At 37.4% G+C, this 20,500-nt stretch overlaps 2 protein-coding genes across 3 annotated transcripts; both read right to left on the minus strand.

Annotated features, from left to right (window-relative positions):
- Window positions 1-470: 470 nt before the first annotated feature.
- ctdspl2a (CTD (carboxy-terminal domain, RNA polymerase II, polypeptide A) small phosphatase like 2a) lies at window positions 471-10,146 on the minus strand. The gene is made up of 13 exons (XM_062421472.1): window positions 9,746-10,146; window positions 7,013-7,224; window positions 5,777-5,912; window positions 5,410-5,556; window positions 5,061-5,288; window positions 4,612-4,705; window positions 3,972-4,083; window positions 3,787-3,873; window positions 3,640-3,702; window positions 3,468-3,547; window positions 2,028-2,154; window positions 1,809-1,904; window positions 471-1,697 (listed from the first exon to the last, which is right to left on the minus strand). Exons 2-13 carry the CDS (start codon window positions 7,199-7,201, stop codon window positions 1,632-1,634), a joined length of 1,425 nt encoding a protein of 474 aa, XP_062277456.1. The 5' UTR covers window positions 7,202-7,224; window positions 9,746-10,146; the 3' UTR covers window positions 471-1,631.
- A 1,093-nt stretch (window positions 10,147-11,239) lies between these two features.
- On the minus strand, window positions 11,240-17,581 carry LOC133982422 (sulfide:quinone oxidoreductase, mitochondrial-like). 2 transcript variants are annotated; one of them, XM_062421474.1, is made up of 10 exons: window positions 17,442-17,581; window positions 16,552-16,756; window positions 16,132-16,302; window positions 15,903-15,956; window positions 15,601-15,795; window positions 15,293-15,502; window positions 14,918-15,101; window positions 13,213-13,280; window positions 12,736-12,914; window positions 11,240-12,643 (listed from the first exon to the last, which is right to left on the minus strand). In XM_062421474.1, exons 2-10 carry the CDS (start codon window positions 16,747-16,749, stop codon window positions 12,586-12,588), a joined length of 1,317 nt encoding a protein of 438 aa, XP_062277458.1. In that variant the 5' UTR covers window positions 16,750-16,756; window positions 17,442-17,581; the 3' UTR covers window positions 11,240-12,585. The 2 variants fall into 2 exon arrangements, with proteins under 2 accessions (XP_062277458.1, XP_062277457.1); XM_062421473.1 differs by having other exon boundaries at window positions 17,448-17,572.
- Window positions 17,582-20,500: the final 2,919 nt, after the last annotated feature.

Here is a 20,500-nt window from a genome sequence, read left to right on the forward strand (position 1 = left end):
TTTTTTAAACCATTCATGTACAGGATGTTATTAATGGATCCCTCAATATTCAGATCCCATTGAAAGTTTTGTAGGCTTTGACAGCAGCTTGATCATAACTGGATGTCCAATAACATAAAGCAAAACGACTTCAATTAATCTTTGACCAAAAAATATCACATTTTTAATCTGAACTGGAAAGCCTTTCAAATTAGAATATGCTACAGCTTTTTGAAGACCCCCCTCCAACATTAAACAATGAAAAGGAGGGTTGTCACAGAGAAACCCCCAAAATAGGAAAATACGTCATACTTCTATTATAGTGTAATATAACATTTGATTACCTGTTGTACTACCTCTAAGAAGTTCAAGCTAAACTTAGTTTCAAACTACCAGTGACCAAAATTACCCTGAATTTTCATTAAAATTATAAAAATGAATCATATCATATTCCAGATGATGTATTTAAATCATTAGCAGGAAGCTTTGAGTCGTATAAAATGTATTTATTTTCAAGGAAACCATTGAGTAACACTGAATACAACAGGAGTGATCATTCAATAGTCAATAAAACTTGTGACTCCTACATCATAAAGATCCCACATATAAGACGTCTTGGAAAACAAAGATTTAAAAGCAAACATGTTGGCAATTTGCTGGTGCTACAATTTCATTTCTTTTTTTTCTTCTTTTTTTTTAACCCCCACATAACAAATTGAGGTGATACCACACCTGTGTAGAAAAGTGACAAGATTTTACATCAACTTACAAAGGGCTGGATGTCAAAGTGCAAGATGCCTGAAACCCCCGCCCCGCCCCTCATCAGAAAGGACGATCAAGGTGTCGAAATGGACTCTCAAATACAAACCTCCAAAATTATTATTCGGCCATTATGGCTTTTGTATTCAGTTGAGACCCTATTCTAGCTTACATTACAGAGCTTTAAAATATCGTTTTAGAAACATTTTCCTCCCAAAGATACTTCTTTTTTTTTTAAACTGCACCTTATTACAGACAACTGCATGTAATGGAGTAAAGCATCACAGGAATAATGCAGGCATACAACAGAAAAGCAGCTGTTTATCAGCAACTTCAAACAAAACACACTAAACATTTCGTCGGTTTATAAAAGCAACTGAATCGAAAGAATACATACTAAAATCTGAAAATAAAATGACTTAAAAACCTTGAAGAGAAAAAAAAAACTATGTACACATATTTACAAGTAAATAGAGTGAATATTATACAGGTTTGACTGGTCGTTCGAGGTCAGGCTGAAGCCAACAAGGTCCATATAATCCAACACTGCATGACATTCAGTTTTGTCAATCCAAAATGGTTTTTAAAAGACAAAATACCTTCCAGGAGGCCGTCGTCTTCAAGAAGACGCGAAAAAAGAGTGGCGACCCTGCTGCAGCCAGCAGCTGTTTGTTCTGAGTCTAGTTTGAGTGTGTATGCATAAAAACATCCAGGGCTTTCCACTCAAACGTAACTTTCAAATTTTTTTTTGCATGATTTGAATAAAAATAAAAAATAATAATAATAGTAATAATGGCAATGTTTGTAAAGAGAAATCCATTGAATATATCCTTCTGGGGGTCAGTATTTTTTCCAATTTTGATACCATCTTAAACCGAAAGAACATGAGGTCCTCAGTCTGGAGGCAAGAGGTCGTGCAAACGAAACCGCTCTCGGACGTGCGGCCTGACATCTTCATTCTGCAATTAAAAGACGGAGAGAGAGAAAAGGTTGAATTATATCAAGATTGCCCAAAAATTGACTTTGTGATTCTGTGTAAAAATGCAAATCTTTTCAGTAAAAATACCGACCAGCTCCACAAGCTTCTCCAGGAAAGGAACGAGCTTCAGAAGCTCGTTGTCGTTTCTGTCCACAAACCAGCTCTCGATTGGGATTCCATTGGAAAGCTGAAAAGACACGAAAGCTTTTATGAGTCCGAAATATCTCTGAGCATCACATGAATGTATTCGACATTCGTAATTCGACATGAATATAAACACTCGAGTTTCAGTTTTGTAATAAAGTTTTACCTGGTAGGCAAAGGCTTGGGGTGAGTTGTCAATTATTATCGTCTTGGAGAGATCCCGTCCGAGGATGTTGAGGTCTTTGATGTAATTTCCTTGAACACACACACAGTGCTCCCGAAACAGCCGGTGTCTGAAAAATACAGAAGAGGCAAACGTTCCTCAATTAAAACATCAACAAGTTCATGAAAACTGATAATTAAAACTAAATTTAAAACTAGAGTTAACTAAAGAAGTGCTGCTTTAAATACAATCCAGGAAGCCTGAGTTTGAGTGTGAAGGTGCAAAAAACACTGTGCAGCATTACATTATTACATGGAAGAAAGTTACCACTCTGGAAATGTATCCTTTTTTTTGGTGATAATTTTTCAGCAGTCACTTTACAGAGTTATCTACCAGGAATGTGTTTTTGAAAGGATCTGCTTGGCCATCGCAGCGTCTTGACAGATGTTGCTTTGTGTTGCATCAAAACTTGATCCTGTTTCAACTCTTTTTGAGGATGTTCCTGCATTTTTTGGCCATTGTGTTGATGCCTGTGCTGACTCATCGGCCCCATTCAAATGAATGAGGAAGCTGCTTTTACACAGTGCTCATGAACAGATGAAAAAAATCTGTCTGAACACCCTCTTACAGATAGTAAAGTGTGGCATTAAAAAGTAGCCTGGTTCAATCCCATCACACATCTCATGTTCAGGGACTGAATATAAGAATCAAAAAAACAAAAAATATTTCACTTGTTAAAGCAGGAACGGGACTCTGAAACTGAAGCTGCTCACTGAAATTCAGCCATTAATCATTTAATTATTATTATCAATATATCAATCAATCTCAATCAATCTTTATTTGTATAGCGCCAAATCACCAATATACTATTACTATTTTTCGCTTATTTCCTTGCAGAGCAGCAAACACAAGCAGCTTGATTGTGAATGTTTGCTCTTTACTCGCAAAACAGGTTCTTCCTTTTGATCATTCCCGTCACAGAGGGAAGTTACAGCTGCATCCAGTCAGACCATTTTACATACTGTATCTACGGCTGAAGATCTTAACTAAATAAAGAAGTATGAGATGTGAAGGACCGGACCAGAAATGATGGTTGTGGATAGGGGATTTACATTACATTAATTGCTCCTCCTTGCTATGACAAGAAAACTGCTAAACTTGACAACAAAAAAATTGCACAAAGCAGCGTGCAGTAAATTTGGGTGGCAGGTTGTCATATAGCGAAGGGTGGGTGTATTGACATTTATAGGTGAGAAGGATTAAAAAAGGAGGGCAGAGTCCAGCTAGAGCCCTTTATCATTGGAAAATCTTCATATACTTCAGTTAGCATCCCCAGGCTGAGGGTTAAATAAGGCTGCTGGTCAACATGACACATTTCACAGATTTCATCCTCATCAGTTAGGCTAACTCACTGCTTCTTCAGAGTCTCATGTTTTCACTGACCTGACCAACTGTTTTTTGGGATCCAGGATGTTGAGCAACTTGTCGGCGTACACTTTCTTTGAAGCAGTGAAGAGGATAATCTGAAATATTAAAGGGTAGCAATAGATGAGTGATGTGTAAACTGACAACAGGTACACATAAACACTCGCATGGAAATGAAGAGACATCTTACCTCATACATTTGAGACATGCGCTCAAGAAACTCTCGGAAAAAGGGCCTCAACCGAACGTAAACCTGAAGAATAAAAATGAAGAAATTGAATCACACAACAAGAAGTGAAGACCTGTCAATGAGATAATGATATTTAACAGTTAGTACCTGGTATATTACATCCTGAAAGAGTACAGGGAATGTAAGAGCTGCGTCTTCTAGCTCATTCAAACTACAGTGAACCAGAGTTTCATCCTGAAAACAAAGGGAGAAGAAAATCAACATGATAAACTCATTTAAATCCATTTACTTTCAATATGAAATGCAGCAAAAAGAGATTATTTCTTGCTCACCAGATCCAAGACGAGGGAAAACTCTGGTGTGCTGCGTGTTTTCAAGGGTAACGCTGGTTTGCGTGTTAACTGCTCTTCTGTCAGCGGAGGCACATGCTTGATGAAGAAGTACCTTAAAGCAAAGGAAGCCATAGAAATATTCTCAGTTAAGAAAGAAACTAAACAGAGAAACGTTTTAAAGTAGTGTTGGTGCTTCTTGGTGAAGAGTGAATAATATGCAAATATGTGTAGTTTTCATTGTTTAATGAACAGAACATTTTTTAATTTTTTAATCCTTCAAGGGCCTGCAAAGATCCTAAAATGTACTGTATACTATGAATCTTGTCAGTGACAAACATTAAAAACATGTCACACACAGGCTGACCGTGGTGCTTTTGATGCCATCTAGTGGCTGAAAGTTTCAAATTAAAACGAGCCCTGTTCACACTGGTACACAATGTCACCTTGAATGTCTTTTCAGGTGGAATCAGATAACACTTCTGATCACACACAGTACGTGTTGTCAAATTTGCAGCATTTTAACGACAAGCAATGCTGCTTTTGGGCCTGAAGATGTGCTGTCCGTCAAAGTATCGATTCACAACTTGTTATTTTACAGCTCATCAATAAATTGCTGTTAACTTAAGTTGGATCTACTTACGGATCAAAAACTTCCCAGTCCTCATCGTATGTGGCTTCTGGAGGGGCTGGGGGTAACGTGTGTGGGTAACTGCCATCTGGCATACTGCCAGGAACTGATGGAGATAGAAAAAAGGAGAAAAAATATCATCATTATTAAGAAGAGAATCTGGAAAAATATGTTGACAGTTTTATTGTTAATGCAGTAAAAACTGGTTTCTAACGAGCATGTGATTCTCCTAAATCTGCTTGGCCCAAGAAAGTATTTGTTTTATTTGAATATACTCATAAATAAACTTAAGAGCAGGTTAAAACAAATGCTTAAAGCTGTTTGAAGTTTTTTTTTATTCAGATCTGAATTATTTACACTGGGAAAAAAACAACACCCCAATTGAGAGTTACAAAAGTTAACAACGAAATTATAAAAATATTTACAGAATGAAAGCAGGCCTTAGGTTAGACCGGTCGTACCTGTTAACGGGGGCATGTCAGTCTCAGTGACAATCTCCCCTTCTTCTATGGTTGTGTCGGAGCTTATCTGAAGCCTCTGCGGTAAGATGGGGGCGGTGTGACATGGAGTGATGCCCTCTGTGGATGTCAGAGTGCTGCTCGGCATTTCTTCTGCCTGCTCGATGTCCAGCTGCTTCATGATTTCCTCTGCCTCCATCGCTTGGCCGGGAGAGTCCGAGCCAGGAGTGGCTAAAAAAAGGGATTACAAATCAGTCAGTACAGACTTTAAACACCTAAAAAAAAAAACTCAAGTGATGCATATCTGATGTCAAATATCAAAGTATCTTTTTTTAGTTTTTGTTTGTTTTACCGGTTTTAGTTGCTGGTGAGAAAAAGTTGAAAACTGGAGAGAAGATGGTTCCAAGCAGGGTGGTGCGTGGTGGGCTGCTAGCTGCCTCAACGGGAGCCTCAAGTTTACCGTTGGGTTTCATGGGTTTACTGTTGCACGTCATTGTGTCTGAGACAGGACAACAACTCTTTAACAAAATCTATTGAGGAAACATCTGCAGAGAGAGCTCACAGAAACATACTTACACAGTCACATACAGTTTCCTAATTTTTAACGTCATCAGGGGATTTAAAAAAAAAAAAAACCTAATATGGAAAATGCAGAAGTCATATTGATTTCACAAGAGGAGACATTTCCTTTACAGCGCTACATATTAAGTAAGTCATACCCTTATTTGGAGTTTTCCGGCAAACTCTGGAGACTGATTTGTTGGAAAGGCCTCTCGTCTGTGGTGTTGAAGTAATAATATCGCTTTCAGAATTACAATCAATACGACTCCGCTTGGCAGGGATGTCCTGTTCCACCTGACAAAAACAAAAACACGGACACAGATTTACTCAAAGTTACACATTGTTCACGTAAATAAAGCTTTTCAGTGCATTTTTGTTCTTTTAAAATCTGGAAATTTGAAAATCATGATGATGATTAATAGAATAGTAATATTGTAAAATTAGTCAAATATAAAACCCCTATGGAGGTATATTTTCATAAAAGCAATTAAATCATGGCATCAATCCACATTTAAAATTTAAAATGATCAAAACACTTATTTTTCTTTCATTTTGGGAAACCACAAACTGGATGGATGGAATTCAAAACACATTTTTCCAAAGTATTTCTGACAAAATAATAAAACTATAGTCGTATGTACTGAATTAAAAAGCATGCATATTAGTGGACAGAAGAAGTGATTGAGATGATGATAATTTTAACAGCTGCCATATATCACTTTAATTTTCTTCTGTACATAATAGGTGATAAATGAGTGACACATTTCTACAAAGCGGGTAAACAAGATGAGTGTTTAATTTCTCTCTGTGAGTGAGCTGCTGCAGCCTTTATGTTAATGTGGTGGCAGCCAATTCAGACTTGTGTCATGTTGAAGTGTTATGGAAATGTTTGTTGTCTGGACTACTTAAAAGTGACTTATTGCTCTCTTTTTTTTTTAGATCCATGTCTGCTTATTCAGACTAAAAAGGTGAAACTGCAAACACAGCGAGGGTGAGGGTGTATGTCTGAAAGTAGCTTTAAACAAAGAGGAACCATTTCCTAAGTGGGGATAAATTAGTTTATAGGAATGCTCATGACTGAAACTGCTTTTTAGTGTTGATCAAATTAACATACAGTATGTGGTTTTTCACAGTTGGCCATTTTTCATTAATATTTGCATCAGCTGCCAGAATAAAAATAGATGATGACGAACAGAAAGGGAATAAAAAGCCAGTGGGGAACAATGCTGGCTGTGTTGAAACATTATGTTAAGTCTTTTAAAAGCAATTTGCTATCATGTATGAGTCACATAACAGACCAAAATGCAGCTAAGACACTGCTGTGTGTGTATATGATATTATTCTAAAGCAGCTAAATAAAATAAAATAGTAAAACTGTGAATCCTGAAGCCCACCTTGACAGCATTTCCACGGATGAATTTCTTAATAGTGGAGAACAGGCCTGTTTCATTCTTCTGCATTTTGCCTCGACCTCTCACCGGAGTCGGCTCCACTTCACAGTGTTTCCGTTTGGCCTGGGACGGGTGGGTTCGACGGCCTACGTTCGGCTGCTGAGGAGCTTTACGCACTCTCAGCCTCATCATGCTCCAACGTTACATAGAAGAAGCTGAAAAGAGGGAGAAAAAAAAAGATGTTTAGAAAGTTTGACATAATCGTGAAAATAATGCATGTTTAAAATCTGACCAGATAATTGCAGGTGTTGGTTCGAGACAGTTTATTTGACTCGTATATAAAAGCGACTTGTGTAATGTGTTACTTGAATACAATTTGTCTTTAATGGATGAAATACGTTTTTGTGCAATTGGTAACTCAAATAAATGTTTTGAAAAAGTTTGATTGGTTCATTTAATAAATGGATCAACACAATTAAACTGCTTAATTGTACAATGTCAAGGAAAAATGTGATTTCCACCTGAGGCCACCAGGTGATCATCGTCATCTGTCTTCGCTGGTGATGATGAGACTCAGCGAGTGACAAAAAACTGTTTGTCAAATTCATTATAATATAATGAGGAAATATATCCAATTAAAAATATGCTTCTTTCTCTGCACATTTTATTATTTACAGACAAATAAAAGAAGGTTAAAACTGCATGATTAGCATGAGAAGAAACTGTCATTTCACTGGTTTGCTACCAACCATTAAGAGTAGAGTAAGTGTAGATTGATTGTGCTGGTGTGGGAGCATCTCTTAGCCTTTGTCTAATTAATTCAATCTTAAACTGTAATCGTCTTAATCTGCATTTTCTTTGCAATTACTAGCTACAAACAGTTGCAGTATGCACAGAAATTACTGAAATAATTAGGTTAGTATCTGAAAATCTCCAGCGCGCATACATGCATATTTTATTGGAGAGTTTATTAAATCTGATTTAAAAAATTGACCAATAATATATATATATATTTTCTGCATTAACACCGATTTTTTTAATAAGGATTGTTTAAATTTGGTTACTAAGAATTGTGACCAGGTTGTTATGTACTGAACGGGACATATACAGATTAAAAATACACTTTGGCAAACTACATGGGGGAGACACTATTTCTAAAATGATCTCAAACAAACAATATTTTTTGACATTTCTGTATTGTACAGTCTTGTTATTTGTCATACAACATTTGAAGTAGAAGTGAAACAGTGTATGGTTTAAACTACACTCCTGAGCTCAAGACTGGAAAAACAGAAGTCCCATCTTTATAATGTCATCATATGTTATCACCTATTTATATTTACAACTTTTTCAGTTCCTGATTCCTCTATTGACAAGAAATACCATTTACAGAAGTTGTCAGCTACTTTATGGTCAGAGAGAAATCTTTTAGTCATCTGGTCTGTCTGGGTGTTACTACTCTATGATTTATGGATTTTTGTGTTTTTAATCTGATGTAACACTTCTTTAAATGTATCAAGCTGAGTGAGGACAACTGAGAAACCAGATGAGATAAGAGGGTTAAACAATGAAAACAGTGATATCTAATCAACACTGACATATTTGTGCAGAAAGACGAGCAGATAGTTCACCACCTGAATGAGACGATCAACTCATGTCTCATCTTTGGCATGTCACAGTCATTTAATAACTAAGATTATAAGTAAAGTTAAGAACTCCTGTTTTTGTTATGAGGAGCAGTGGAGCGGAGTGGGCGGTGTATGAGATAAACAAGCCTTTAATGTGTTTAATATAAGATGGTTTTTCGTGTATAAGAGCTGCCTGGATGTCACTTTACTCACTTAACATTAACATTGAAGCTAATTTAATAGTTTTCTAAGTCATTCCTGATAACACAACAGCACCTCTGCCTGTCGTTACGTAACATCAGGCTGCGTTAACAACAACGACGTCAGCCACCGCTAACGTTAGCCAGCTGCTGATATATTAAGCTAATCTTAAAAAAAAAAAATTAAAAACCCCGAAAAACGTCCACCACTGGCTTCACCGCTAGTGTCCCACACATTGCAAGGTGAAACTATTTAATCAACCACAGCTGACACTTATCACCTTAAAAAAAATCTGCTATCAATTAGTATTTAATCTCAACGGGAACCAGATGCCGTCAGTTGGTTCCGCTGCTGACGTTAGACGCTACAGTTAGCTTCCAGGCTAACAACAGTCGAAGGCCGGTGTTATGTCGAAGTCCCCCCCTCGAATAATGCCCCCCCTCCCGTTAGAACTGTGTGTCTCATAGCAACACATCCGCCGTTGGAGTTGGGTGTTATGGTTACGGTTAAACTGGTTGGGGTTAACGGTTAAACACCTCAGAAGACGAATGGTTGAGGTTATGGAGAGAAGGAGGAAGGAGGGGGGACAGACTTCGACATAACACCGGGGACATTTTTCACTCCACACGCAGCTTATCTCACATTAACCCGCCGCTCGCTACCACATCTGTGTATGACATGCCACACTTGGTAGCCAATTCACCACGTAAATTAAAGCAACATATTATATATTAGCTCTGGCTAGCGCGTCATTTTGTTCACTTCCATAACTATTTCCAGCCATTTGACTACGCCCCCTTCGCTGGCTAATGTTAGCCGCTAGTTAGCAACGAACAGGCTATCCGTGGAGTGGGGGGGGCAAACCTTTTTTTTTTTGTTTACATGTTGACGTTGTTCATTTACTCACCGACTATATCGAGGAAGCTCTTCCCAAAACTTGCCGCAGCGTTGTCAGCTTTTCGGCCACGACCGTCACGGCCACCGATAGAGGTCGGGCCGTGCTCGGCGCTGCCAGCTGTGTGTGTCGGTCGGTAGCTGCTAGTCACACAGATCAACCATGTCTGTGTGTGGACGCCATTTCCCGCCTCATCAAAAACACATACCGCTGCTGCTGGTGCGCAGGAGAAGAAATGCGACACACACACACACGTAGAGGAACCAACGTGGCGGAGGAGAGAGGAGTCAACAGGAAAATGGCTATAGTGTGAGCGCGCAGCTGGACTGACGCTCACTACCACCCTTTTCCCTGCTGGTATTGTTGTGTGACTACAGGAAACATTCATGTTCATACTGCTGCGCATTCATTTATGTGTTAAAATGTGGGCATTTCCTTTATTTCTTCATCCACTCTCACTTTTTTTTTTTAAGGAGGCATTTGGCATCTTTTTTTGCCGGTCTTTGCCTGAGACATGTCTCAAGTTTTAAGAGTTTTTTTTTTTCAATAATGCATTTCTGCAACACAACACTTTCGAGAGGTTATGGAATCAGATTTGTGTCATTATAATCAAGCAAAACTTCTTGAATATTAAACAAAAATAAGAATTAGGGAACAAAAATCTGTCAGCTCAAAAGTAAAACTTATAACTTACAAATAATTTGTGTAATTGTATAAAATAGAGGTTTGTGTCAGAAGTGCAAACAAAAAGTCAGTGAGCCCAAATAAGAGATGGCAGCATAACCGCAAAACTGAAGTCAGAGCAAAAGGCTGACCAGAGAGAGAAGCAGAGGAAACTGTAAACAAAAGAGTCTATTATTAAAAATGTAACAGACCATTATTTTACATGATTACACACATCATATGATTGTATGTAATACGTTTTACTTTTGAGATGACAGATTTTTGTTCTCAAATTCTTCTTTTTGTTTGATTATAATGACAAAAATCTGATTCCATACGCCCATGTCAAAATCTCTGTGAGATTGCAGAACAGCACTGCAAATATGAAGTGTCGGTAATACAAACAAGTAAATTGTTTAAAATGATAAACTTGATTTTCTTGCTGTAACAATGCAAGCTGGGATCAAGTCATGCCCGTTGGCAGCTTCACACCAACAATGTAGGACTTGAAACACTATACTTTCAGCTGTATCGCCATGAAAACATGAAACGACACTCATTCAATAAATCAAATTCCCATGCAAGTTTCAGACTCTGCGCTGGAGGACTAGAAGGTAACAATAATTATCAATCAGCGCAATCAGCACACTCAACTGTTATCAATAGATGGGTGCTGAATCGTGAGAGCCAAAAAAAAACTTATCAGCAGGAAATCACTTTTTTTCTGGCATGGGAAATATGCAATCTGATAACGGACTACTGCCAACATGTTTGCATGAATAAATAATTTAACTTTAGTCTTGTTCTGGAAGGAAGGACAAAGACACTGATCGATCCCAAAACAATGGTAAAACTATGAAGAATTTATTCTATAGTTAAGAGGGCTAAAATGTGGGAAATCAGTGCAGTGCTTCAAGATAAAAATCAATTTACAGATGACTCCCAAACATGGTCAGACAGTCACGGCCAATTTAGTAGATTGTAAACGTTTCATGTTTGGACACTAAGCATGTGGATTCTTATGCAGCAAAGGCTTTACTCAAATTGCAGCTTGATAGTGATAATAGTCAAGACTGCAGGAAAGTACACACACCACACAGCAGCAAAAATAAGACATAAACTAGTAAGTGAAATAAGGTTAAAACTATATCAAGATTATATTTATGATCATATATTTATGATCATAAAAGAAAACTTGTACAGTTTGTATGTACAGTCATTTTTGTGATTAAAGGGCAACAATGAAGTAAGCACTGAATGTCTCACCAAGATGTTAATAACTGATATAAAAATACAATCATCACGTACAAAATTGTTTCTGACATTCATCTTTACATTTAAGAAAAAAAGCACTTGTGATCATTCATAAATTGCATGTTAATTTTCCGTGATTCCCAAGAATAATTATTCATACAAGCCTTTTGGTAGCGCAGATTATTGTAGAGTTATGGCTGGAATAAAGACATTTAGCATTCAAGCTGGAAACACACAAGACTATTTAAGTCCTAAAATGATGAGAAACTACATATGACTGACTTTCACTAGCATACATGATTTTTAACGCAGCAATCTAAAAAGGTGTATATTTGTATGTTTTGCTATGGTCAACACAACATCCTTAACAACTGGTCAACAGTGATTACAGATCTACAGCATCTCACCAATATCCTACAAAAACAATCATTCGTGATTAATTCAGAACTGAACATTGATTTGGCTCATTTACACTGCAATTTGCACATAAAAGGCAAAGCAGTTTCTAAAAGCAATTTTTGGTCAGTTCATTGGATTAACGTGGGCAAAATGAGTGTCTACTCTGCAGAGAAGTAAACTTTGCATTAGTCCGACTAATTTCAATTTAGCCGCTGGTTTTTGATGAAACCTACTGACTTCTAAAAAATATACTGGCATGAGGAGTAAGACTCTCCTGCAAAATTTTGCTCTAGGCTCCTATAAAAACCTCACTGCTGGTTGAATAATGGATGTGATGCACTATAAAGCAACTCTTTCTAATAACAAGGAGTCGTTTCATCCTACAAATGCACTATTTGATCAATCTTTCTCTGATCAGTCATCATGTCCAAGCTCCAAATAATATCAATGCAAACCCACTATGTGCTTCCACCCTTTTAGAGATGATGAAAGATTTAAGATATTGAACTATTTATATGCAAACTGATGATGAAGTTTCATTTCATTCCAAGATGAAGAAGTTTCCTGTATGGTTCTGGTCCACCCCACAGGCCCCTGACCAAATAAAAATAAAGAGAAATTAATAAAACGACTGATGTGGAACAATTAATTACCACCAACAATTTTCATGATGTCAGTATACATACGTGAGAAGCCCATGCCAATAGAGGTGAGGCATCAGATCAGCTTTCATGTGGTACATTATTCTTCTTTCCTTGGCTTGGTTGATGGGGAACGTTTCCAGTGGTTCTCCATTGTAGTCAAACTCTGCCATAATTACTGTGTTGTAGCTTGTAACCAAGGGACATGACGTGTAGCCATCATACTATAAATAAGGAGATAACCAATTATATATTTGCACAGTTTTCATGGTATCTAAAACACAAAAGAGATCGCATTCCTCAAAGAGTAACTTAACACCCCCTGAAAACCTTGTTGCAGACCTCCAGTGGTTTTACTTCTCACCTTGCTGTAGAGATGTACAGTACAGGTGATTTTGTAGTCAAAGGTGGAAACAGGGTTGATCCAACCAGAGAAGTCAGTGAAACATTGTTTTGTTGTTTAACTGGTGTTAAGTTACTCTTTAAAAAATTAATCATATTTTACTTTTAATGGGCACTTACCTTTTTATCAGGCTTTTCATTTTTCAGAACTTTGCTGATGGTTCTGTTTAAGATGGCAGACTGTGCAGCTAAAATGAGAAAAAACAAATGTTACGCTCTTTCTTTAACTGTTTACATTCTCTTTTTATTAACATGACTAAAAGTTGTGGAGTCATAAAGTCCATTAAACACAAATTAAAAATGATTGAATAGATGAAAACTGGATATTACTATAAATCTATGACCATTAATAGAGCAAATAAAATTTGATTTTTTCTGGTGTCGCAAGTGAAAACTAAGGTTTTTAATGTAATTGTGTGAAGAATGAAAAAAACAGCTTGAGAGACAATATCCAATTCTGCATATTTTGTCACCTCCAAACACCAGGCCAATGACTGTAGGGACTGGATGTGATTGTTTTGGCTCCACTTCACGTGTACTGGTGAGTTTACAAGACCAGTGTGTAGAATTTAGTTACATCTAGTGGTGAGGTTTCAGATTGCAACCAACTGAATACCCCTCCCCTTCCAAGTATGTTGAAGAACCTATGGTTACTGCAAAACATGGCAGAACAACATGGGAGGCTCCAGAGAACAGGACCCACTCCCTATGTAAATATAAAGGGTCATTATACACTTACAATAACATAGCAATTCTGATTTTCAGGTAAATATACACCAAATAAAAACTTAAAACATACTTGTGACTGTGTGCCAAGTCTGTTCAGCTCAATTCCACTAAATTCTACACGCTGAACCTTTAAAGAAATGCTATTTAGAAGTGACATAGTTTTGCTGTAATGGAAACATGGTATTCTGTGTTAGCATATTAACTTTCTTATACTAAAATGTTAACATGTATGTTCTGGGAAAGTGGTCTCAGACTTTTGGACCTACTGTAGAAAGATAACACGTAACTCTGTTATCTTAAATCAGGTTAAAACACTGTTCACTTTAAGCTCAAAGTACAACTGAGACTGACTTTTAGTTAGTTTTGGGGGAAGTATCATTTAAAGTTTTGGACAAATGGAAATTTTGACACACTGGTAGTCCTATATTTACCCTGGATCAAAGTTGATTTAAGGTGAGATGCATGGACTGACACTGTTAACTCTACAGCCATTAGTGTGTGTGTGTGTGTGTGTGTGTGTGTGTGTGTGTGTGTGTGTGTGTGTGTGTGTGTGTGTGTGTGTGTGTGTGTGTGTGTGTGTGTGTGTATGAATGTAAATGTGATGAGCATGATAAGACTATATTCTTTACTGCAGTCAAATTACAATTGTGTAGGGAGTGGAAGTGATAAGTACTGCTTTATAACTGGATGTCATCAGTAATGCAAAGTTATCAGGCACTTCTCATCATTTTCTCCAGTTAACATACAGGCACAAACACAGGAAATTTAAATTAGCCAAATGCACAGGGTTTACACCATGTGTAAACAGTACAATCAAATTCAACACAAACGTAAACTAAGGAAATGACACAATATGTTAAATACTATCGAAAAGGGTACCTAGATTGCAGGCCTAAATTGGGTGTGTTGTATGATTGTATAATCGTGTGTATTATTGTAGTATATTATTGTGCAATACAATTATTGAGGATATTGCTTCTCAAATTACAAGAACAAGATGTTAACAAATGATAAAACTGTGAATCATATCCATCAAGATTACTTGCCAGTATTGCGTTGATGCAATGTTCCAACTAGTGACGTGATTATCACTTACCGACAGCAGCACCCGTTTTAGATGTGGGCAGGTTGGTACAGTCTCCAATCCCAAACACATTTGGATACTTCTTGTGCTGTAAGTTCTCTTTGTTTACATCCAACCAGCCAGCCTCATCACCTAGTGGGCTGCTTTTAACTGCCAAATTAGGTCCCATTGGTGGTGTGACATGAAGCATTTCATACTAGAGATAAAAAATGAAATGTTCATCCTTCCATTATCAGGCATGTATTTAGGTGCAGTGCATTAAGTGGTTGAGCCATTACATACAAAAACTACATATTTTCAGATATTACATAGCACATGGTACAATATGGAAGTTGTCCATTGTACAAAGCAGCCCAAGTTCCTGTTGAAATACAGTGAAATAGTTACCTCAAGCACTTGGGTTTCCCCTGGTTTGTCAAGATTTTCAAACACAGCTTCTTGCTTGTCTGCCCGTACTTCGATCAAGTTTTGCCTGAGGTTCACTTTTAGGTCACGTTGTTTCACAATTTCCCACAGTGAGTCAGCATATTTCTTGACCCCAAAGAGTACAGGTAGGGATGTGTTGTATATTATATTGGCTTTTTCCCTTTTTCCTGTCTTAAATAGGAACATATAAAATATTTTCATTAAATTTGGAAAATGGCAACTACTAGTTTGAGAACCTGTTTGTTCATTATGGCGAAAACTTCAAGTACCTTTCTGAGATAAGCATCTGTGAGATACATGATCTTCTGAGGTGCTCCAGCACATTTCACAGGAGTATTTGGGAATGTGAACACAGCGTTGCCTTCTTTGAAGTTCTGCAGTGCCTTCCATGTTTTCTCCACAGTTTGAACTGAGTAGTTTGACCCGATATTTGGATGTTCAAACGCCTCAGGTAGTCCTTTGATCTACATATTGAAAAAGTGCAAGTTTCCTGGTAAGTAACTGAATTTATATACAAGAGCAAAAGGTTACGAGGTAGAAATAGACTTTTACAGACGAAGCATTACCTCACCTTCTCATAATGAAGTTGTAAACCCAAAGCCACAATCAAATACTCATAGGAGATCTGTAATGTGAAAGAAAGTTTAAGTAGGGTTAGGTGCACATTGCGTCATCATTGTGTCATTTAAAAATAATCTTTCATTAACAAATTGACACTCAATCCCAAGCCAGTAGATGACCCAGTTTTATAACTTAAATGTAAACTCTGTTTTTATAAGAGTTTCCTTAAGCAAACATACTTCAGTGCCATCATCTGTGCGGACAGTATGTGTGTCTGGATTTATTTCCTGAACTTTAGATTTCACCCACTTCACTCCTGATGGCATAACATTTACTGTTGGCCGACCTGATGAAGCTACAGTTTTTGCACCAGCACCAACTAGGGTCCATATGGGCTGATAGTAGTGCATCTACAAAAAGAGAAATTAAAAAGTTGTTAAACATCAACTTTGTATGACAGAAAATACTGTCACATACATACATACATACATACATACATACATACATACATATGAAAATATATAGTGAAAATATATAAATACAATACATGAACTCACTTTTATAAATTACAGTTTGTATTATGGTCTAGGTCATGACAGTGATCACACAAAAAAAGAAGTATTGCAATTAATAGATATCATAAACTACTGGATCCTTGCCTCACTGGGCTCCACAACAGCCACATTCTCAGCTCCCATGATCCTCTTCATTCGTGCACTCATTGCAATCCCTCCAGTTCCTCCTCCAAGTACTAACATTTTGTAATGCTGTTTGGCAGAGGCACAGCTGCTTGTGTGAAGTTGAGAGATAGCAATTCCCAGGGGGCGGCTCTGCTTCAGACGGCACAGCGCAGCCATGGTTTGTCTGAACAAGGACGAAACATTTGGGTTAGCAACTTCAATATCTGAGCTTTATTACTAAGGAATGTCAACAAACTGCATGTTTTCATGTTTTGCTGCTGCATATTTACAGTTTAACCATTACAGGAACTAGTTGTACCCTTTTTTCCCACTTGTGTAAATTGCACAAGTAAGGGTTCAGAGTCAGGTTACTTTTGTGAATAACAGGATGTAGACACGTCAAGTTTGGTATCCAACACAATAGTATTCTGTACTTGTGAGAACTATTTAATTAAGGCATTACCACCATGATGAACTTAATCAACGTATTTACTCTCACTTGACAGGAAAAAAATATTGCATAAGAGCAGGAATTAGCTACTAAAACCCGAGGGACAGGTTATGACATTGGCTAGATTGTTTTTTTTAGTTTATGTCAAAATTAGTTAGTCAGAACTTGAAGGCATGACAACGTTAAAGCAGTGCTTACTTTTATGGAAATAAAGTTACAGACCCAGCTGATAACTACACATGTAATAATATACATTGGATTGGGGTGTTTACATCTTCTATGTGCTGAAATGTTGCTGCTGCATACTGCGTAACAAACTGACCGAACCTCCATTAACAAGCATTCACCGCTGTGTCCGATAATATGACTGCAGGTATTTCACACAATAACCTCGACTAATAAATAGACTAATACTTACTTTGACCAGCGCTAAAGGTAACAACTCGTTTACTGTCAGTTTTGTCAGAAGTCTTCACTGACCCAGCAGCATGACTCAGACTTGTTTTAAAGGGAGCACCACCACCTGAAATCTGAAGCGTTGTATCCGATATGAACTTGAACGCACTTTAACGTCAACGGAGCTGCAGTGTATAACGTTAGTCCCGCCTCCTGCACCAGCTCGACCAATCAGAAAACGACATCACCAAACACCAGTTTACAGTGACACAACATTATATTTTATATTTCATGTACAACTTTGTGTTAATTAAAGGGAGTGAATTTTGTCATCTGCGCAAAGATCATGAGAATAGACGTGTTTGGCACTGTTACTACTGATTGGTACAGTTTGCTGTGTTGCTACTGTATGTTGTCGAAATGGTGACAATTGTGCTTTTCAGCCAAAGAATCTGGATATGACCTGAAGTGAACTTTCCATTTTTAAGTATTGGGCTTGAATGCAGCATTTACGACGTAGCCTAGAGACTGTTATTTCCATAAAACCGTGATAGATAGATAGATAGATAGATAGATAGATAGATAGATAGATAGATAGATAGATAGATAGATAACTGTGTGTCTATGACTTGTCTGGATAGATGACTGTGTTTATGACTTATGACTGGACGAGCCCAGACACATTTACAGTATACCAGGAAATGGTAGCATAATAGACAATCTCTCACATAAAGGCTAAAACAAAATGTAGAAGGTTTGAGATCCCCATGCCCATTAATTCACATTAGTTGGCCGTTAAATATCTAGAAAATGTCAAATAAGTTACAACAAAATATACTACTTCATCATGACTTTGCTTGGCTGTACTCATCAGACAACTGATTCAGATGATGTTTAGCCTTTATTTGACCTGATCATTTTACATGCATAGGTCTACAAGTGTGAAATAGAGGTCTTAAGAGTGCTGCCATAAAGACTTTACAGTCATGTCATTTAGAGCAGTTTAATCCCTTCTAAAATCATCAGGTGATTTTATACTACCTACAAGCTCAGCCTCACCCCCTGCATACCTGTTAATGTATTACATCGTAAAGAAACACTGGTGTATGTTTTAAATTGGTGCTGAGAGAAAAAGCGTGATTTCTTGTACTGAAAAATATAGGTGCACCTTTTTCAGTTACAGTATGCAGTGGATTGGATGCTGGCCAGCCTTTCAACCATTCGAGGAAAAGATTACTGTTAGAATAACTTTCACAGTCTTTCTAAAGGTGAATGCAGTGGTCACAGAAAGTTGAATAGACAGTGAACTGGTGGTGGCCCTCATAAAAACAACAGCCAGGATGTGCTTGTATGTCACCCACATTGTTATCTGGTAGTGGTTTAACAGAGACTGGGCAGCTGTAAAAATAAAACAACTGCTCGGCAAGGAGCCCAGTGGTCATTCAGTTTACAGCTTCTTTTGGAAATGTAGTATGGAGTCTGGTCTATTTGATTTGGCTGCAGGATGCATACACTGCCACACCCTGTCTCTCAGAAATGACATTTTATTATTCTAACCTCCATGTAGAAAATTAAGACTGACTGTGTGAATGATCTTTAATTCAAATTACATCAAGCATCAAATGAAAAGCTTTGCATATGCCAAACTAGAATGTGTATTTCCTGATGAAAATGCATGTGATTGCTGCTGGCTGAGTAGACTGCCAGCTGCTAGTGGAAACATGCTCAACTCCTTAGAATTTGAACTATCTGTCAAAGAGTGTGGGACTAGGTCGGCACTGAAGAAACACGACCCAATAAAAAAAGCTACAGGTGCAGCAATCACACAATTATACAACAGTTTCAAGCCCTTGTCCTGTCTGTTGGCAGCTTCAAACCAACAATGAGGAGACTTCAAATACCTTTTCTTCAGCTGTAAGTCTATGGCCATGAAAACCAATCATTAAGTAAATTAAATTCTCAAGCAAGTTTCACACTCTGCAGGATGACTGTAATACCACACTGACATGCACTGACTTACTGGAAGGCAACAATAATAACAATCAGCATAATCAGCACACTCAACTGTTATCAATAGAGGGTGCTGAATCATGAGAGCCAAATACAATTTATCAGCAGGAAAACACTCCATTGTTTTTCTTGCATAGGAAATACCAAAACTGGTAACAGACTACTGCCAACATGTTTGCATGAACAAATCATGTAATATGAGTCTTGTTCTGGAAGGAAGGACAAAGGCACTGAACGATCCTAAAACAATGGTAAAACTAGGAGAAATGGTTGGCAGTAATATAAATTGCAATGGTGTATAATTAACTGAGCAAAATCGTGGGAAAGCATCAGTGCAGTGCTTCAAGATAAAAATCAATTAACATTTGCATCCCAAACATGGTCAGACAGTCACGTCCAATTTAGTAGATTGTAAACGTTTCATGTTTGGACACTAAGCATGTGGACTCTTATGCAGCAACGGCTCAACTCAAATTGCAGGTTTATTCATATTAGTCAGGACTGCAGGAAAGTACACACACCACACTGCAGCAAAAATAAGACACTAGTGAGTGCAACAAAGTTAAAACTATATTGTGAATGATCATTATTATTTCTGATCATATATTTATCATCAGCAACTTCTGTTTGACTTCCTCAGGAAAATAAAAGAAAGCTTGTAAGTGTACATTCATTTAATAATAATTAAGTAAGCACTGAATGTATCACAAAGATGTTAATAACTGATATAAAAATACAATCATCATGTGCAAAATTGTTTCTGACATTCATCTTTACATTTAAGAAAAAAAGCACTTGTGATAAATTGCATGTTAATAGTCTGTGATGCCCAAGAATAACTATTCATACAAGCCTTTTGGTAGTGCAGATTATTGTAGAGTTATGGCTGGAATAAAGAAATAAGACATTTAGCATTCAAGATGGAAACACACAAGACTATTTAAGTCCTAAAATGATGAGATACTACATATGACTGATTTTCACTATCGTAGGTTTTTGAAGAATGAAGCCTTAACTGTAACGATTCCCCTTGTGAATCCACATCACAAAAAAATCCACAGGACCACTTCG

Source organism: Scomber scombrus, chromosome 6 (genome assembly GCF_963691925.1).
Source record: "Scomber scombrus chromosome 6, fScoSco1.1, whole genome shotgun sequence".
In the NCBI taxonomy this organism is placed as follows: Eukaryota; Metazoa; Chordata; class Actinopteri; order Scombriformes; family Scombridae; genus Scomber; species Scomber scombrus.

Excerpts from the sequence above, each read along its gene's own strand:
- ctdspl2a (XM_062421472.1), bottom strand. The coding sequence starts at position 7,201 with ATGATGAGGCTGAGAGTGCGTAAAGCTCCTCAGCAGCCGAACGTAGGC. Across the intron at positions 3,548-3,639 it reads GCATGTCTCAAATGTATGAG|ATTATCCTCTTCACTGCTTC; the intron begins GTAAGATGTCTC and ends TTAATATTTCAG. Across the intron at positions 2,155-3,467 it reads CCCAAAAAACAGTTGGTCAG|ACACCGGCTGTTTCGGGAGC; the intron begins GTCAGTGAAAAC and ends TGTATTTTTCAG.
- LOC133982422 (XM_062421474.1), bottom strand. The coding sequence starts at position 16,749 with ATGGCTGCGCTGTGCCGTCTGAAGCAGAGCCGCCCCCTGGGAATTGCT. Across the intron at positions 15,796-15,902 it reads TACAACTTCATTATGAGAAG|ATCAAAGGACTACCTGAGGC; the intron begins GTGAGGTAATGC and ends TTCAATATGTAG. Across the intron at positions 15,102-15,292 it reads GGGAAACCCAAGTGCTTGAG|TATGAAATGCTTCATGTCAC; the intron begins GTAACTATTTCA and ends TTTTATCTCTAG.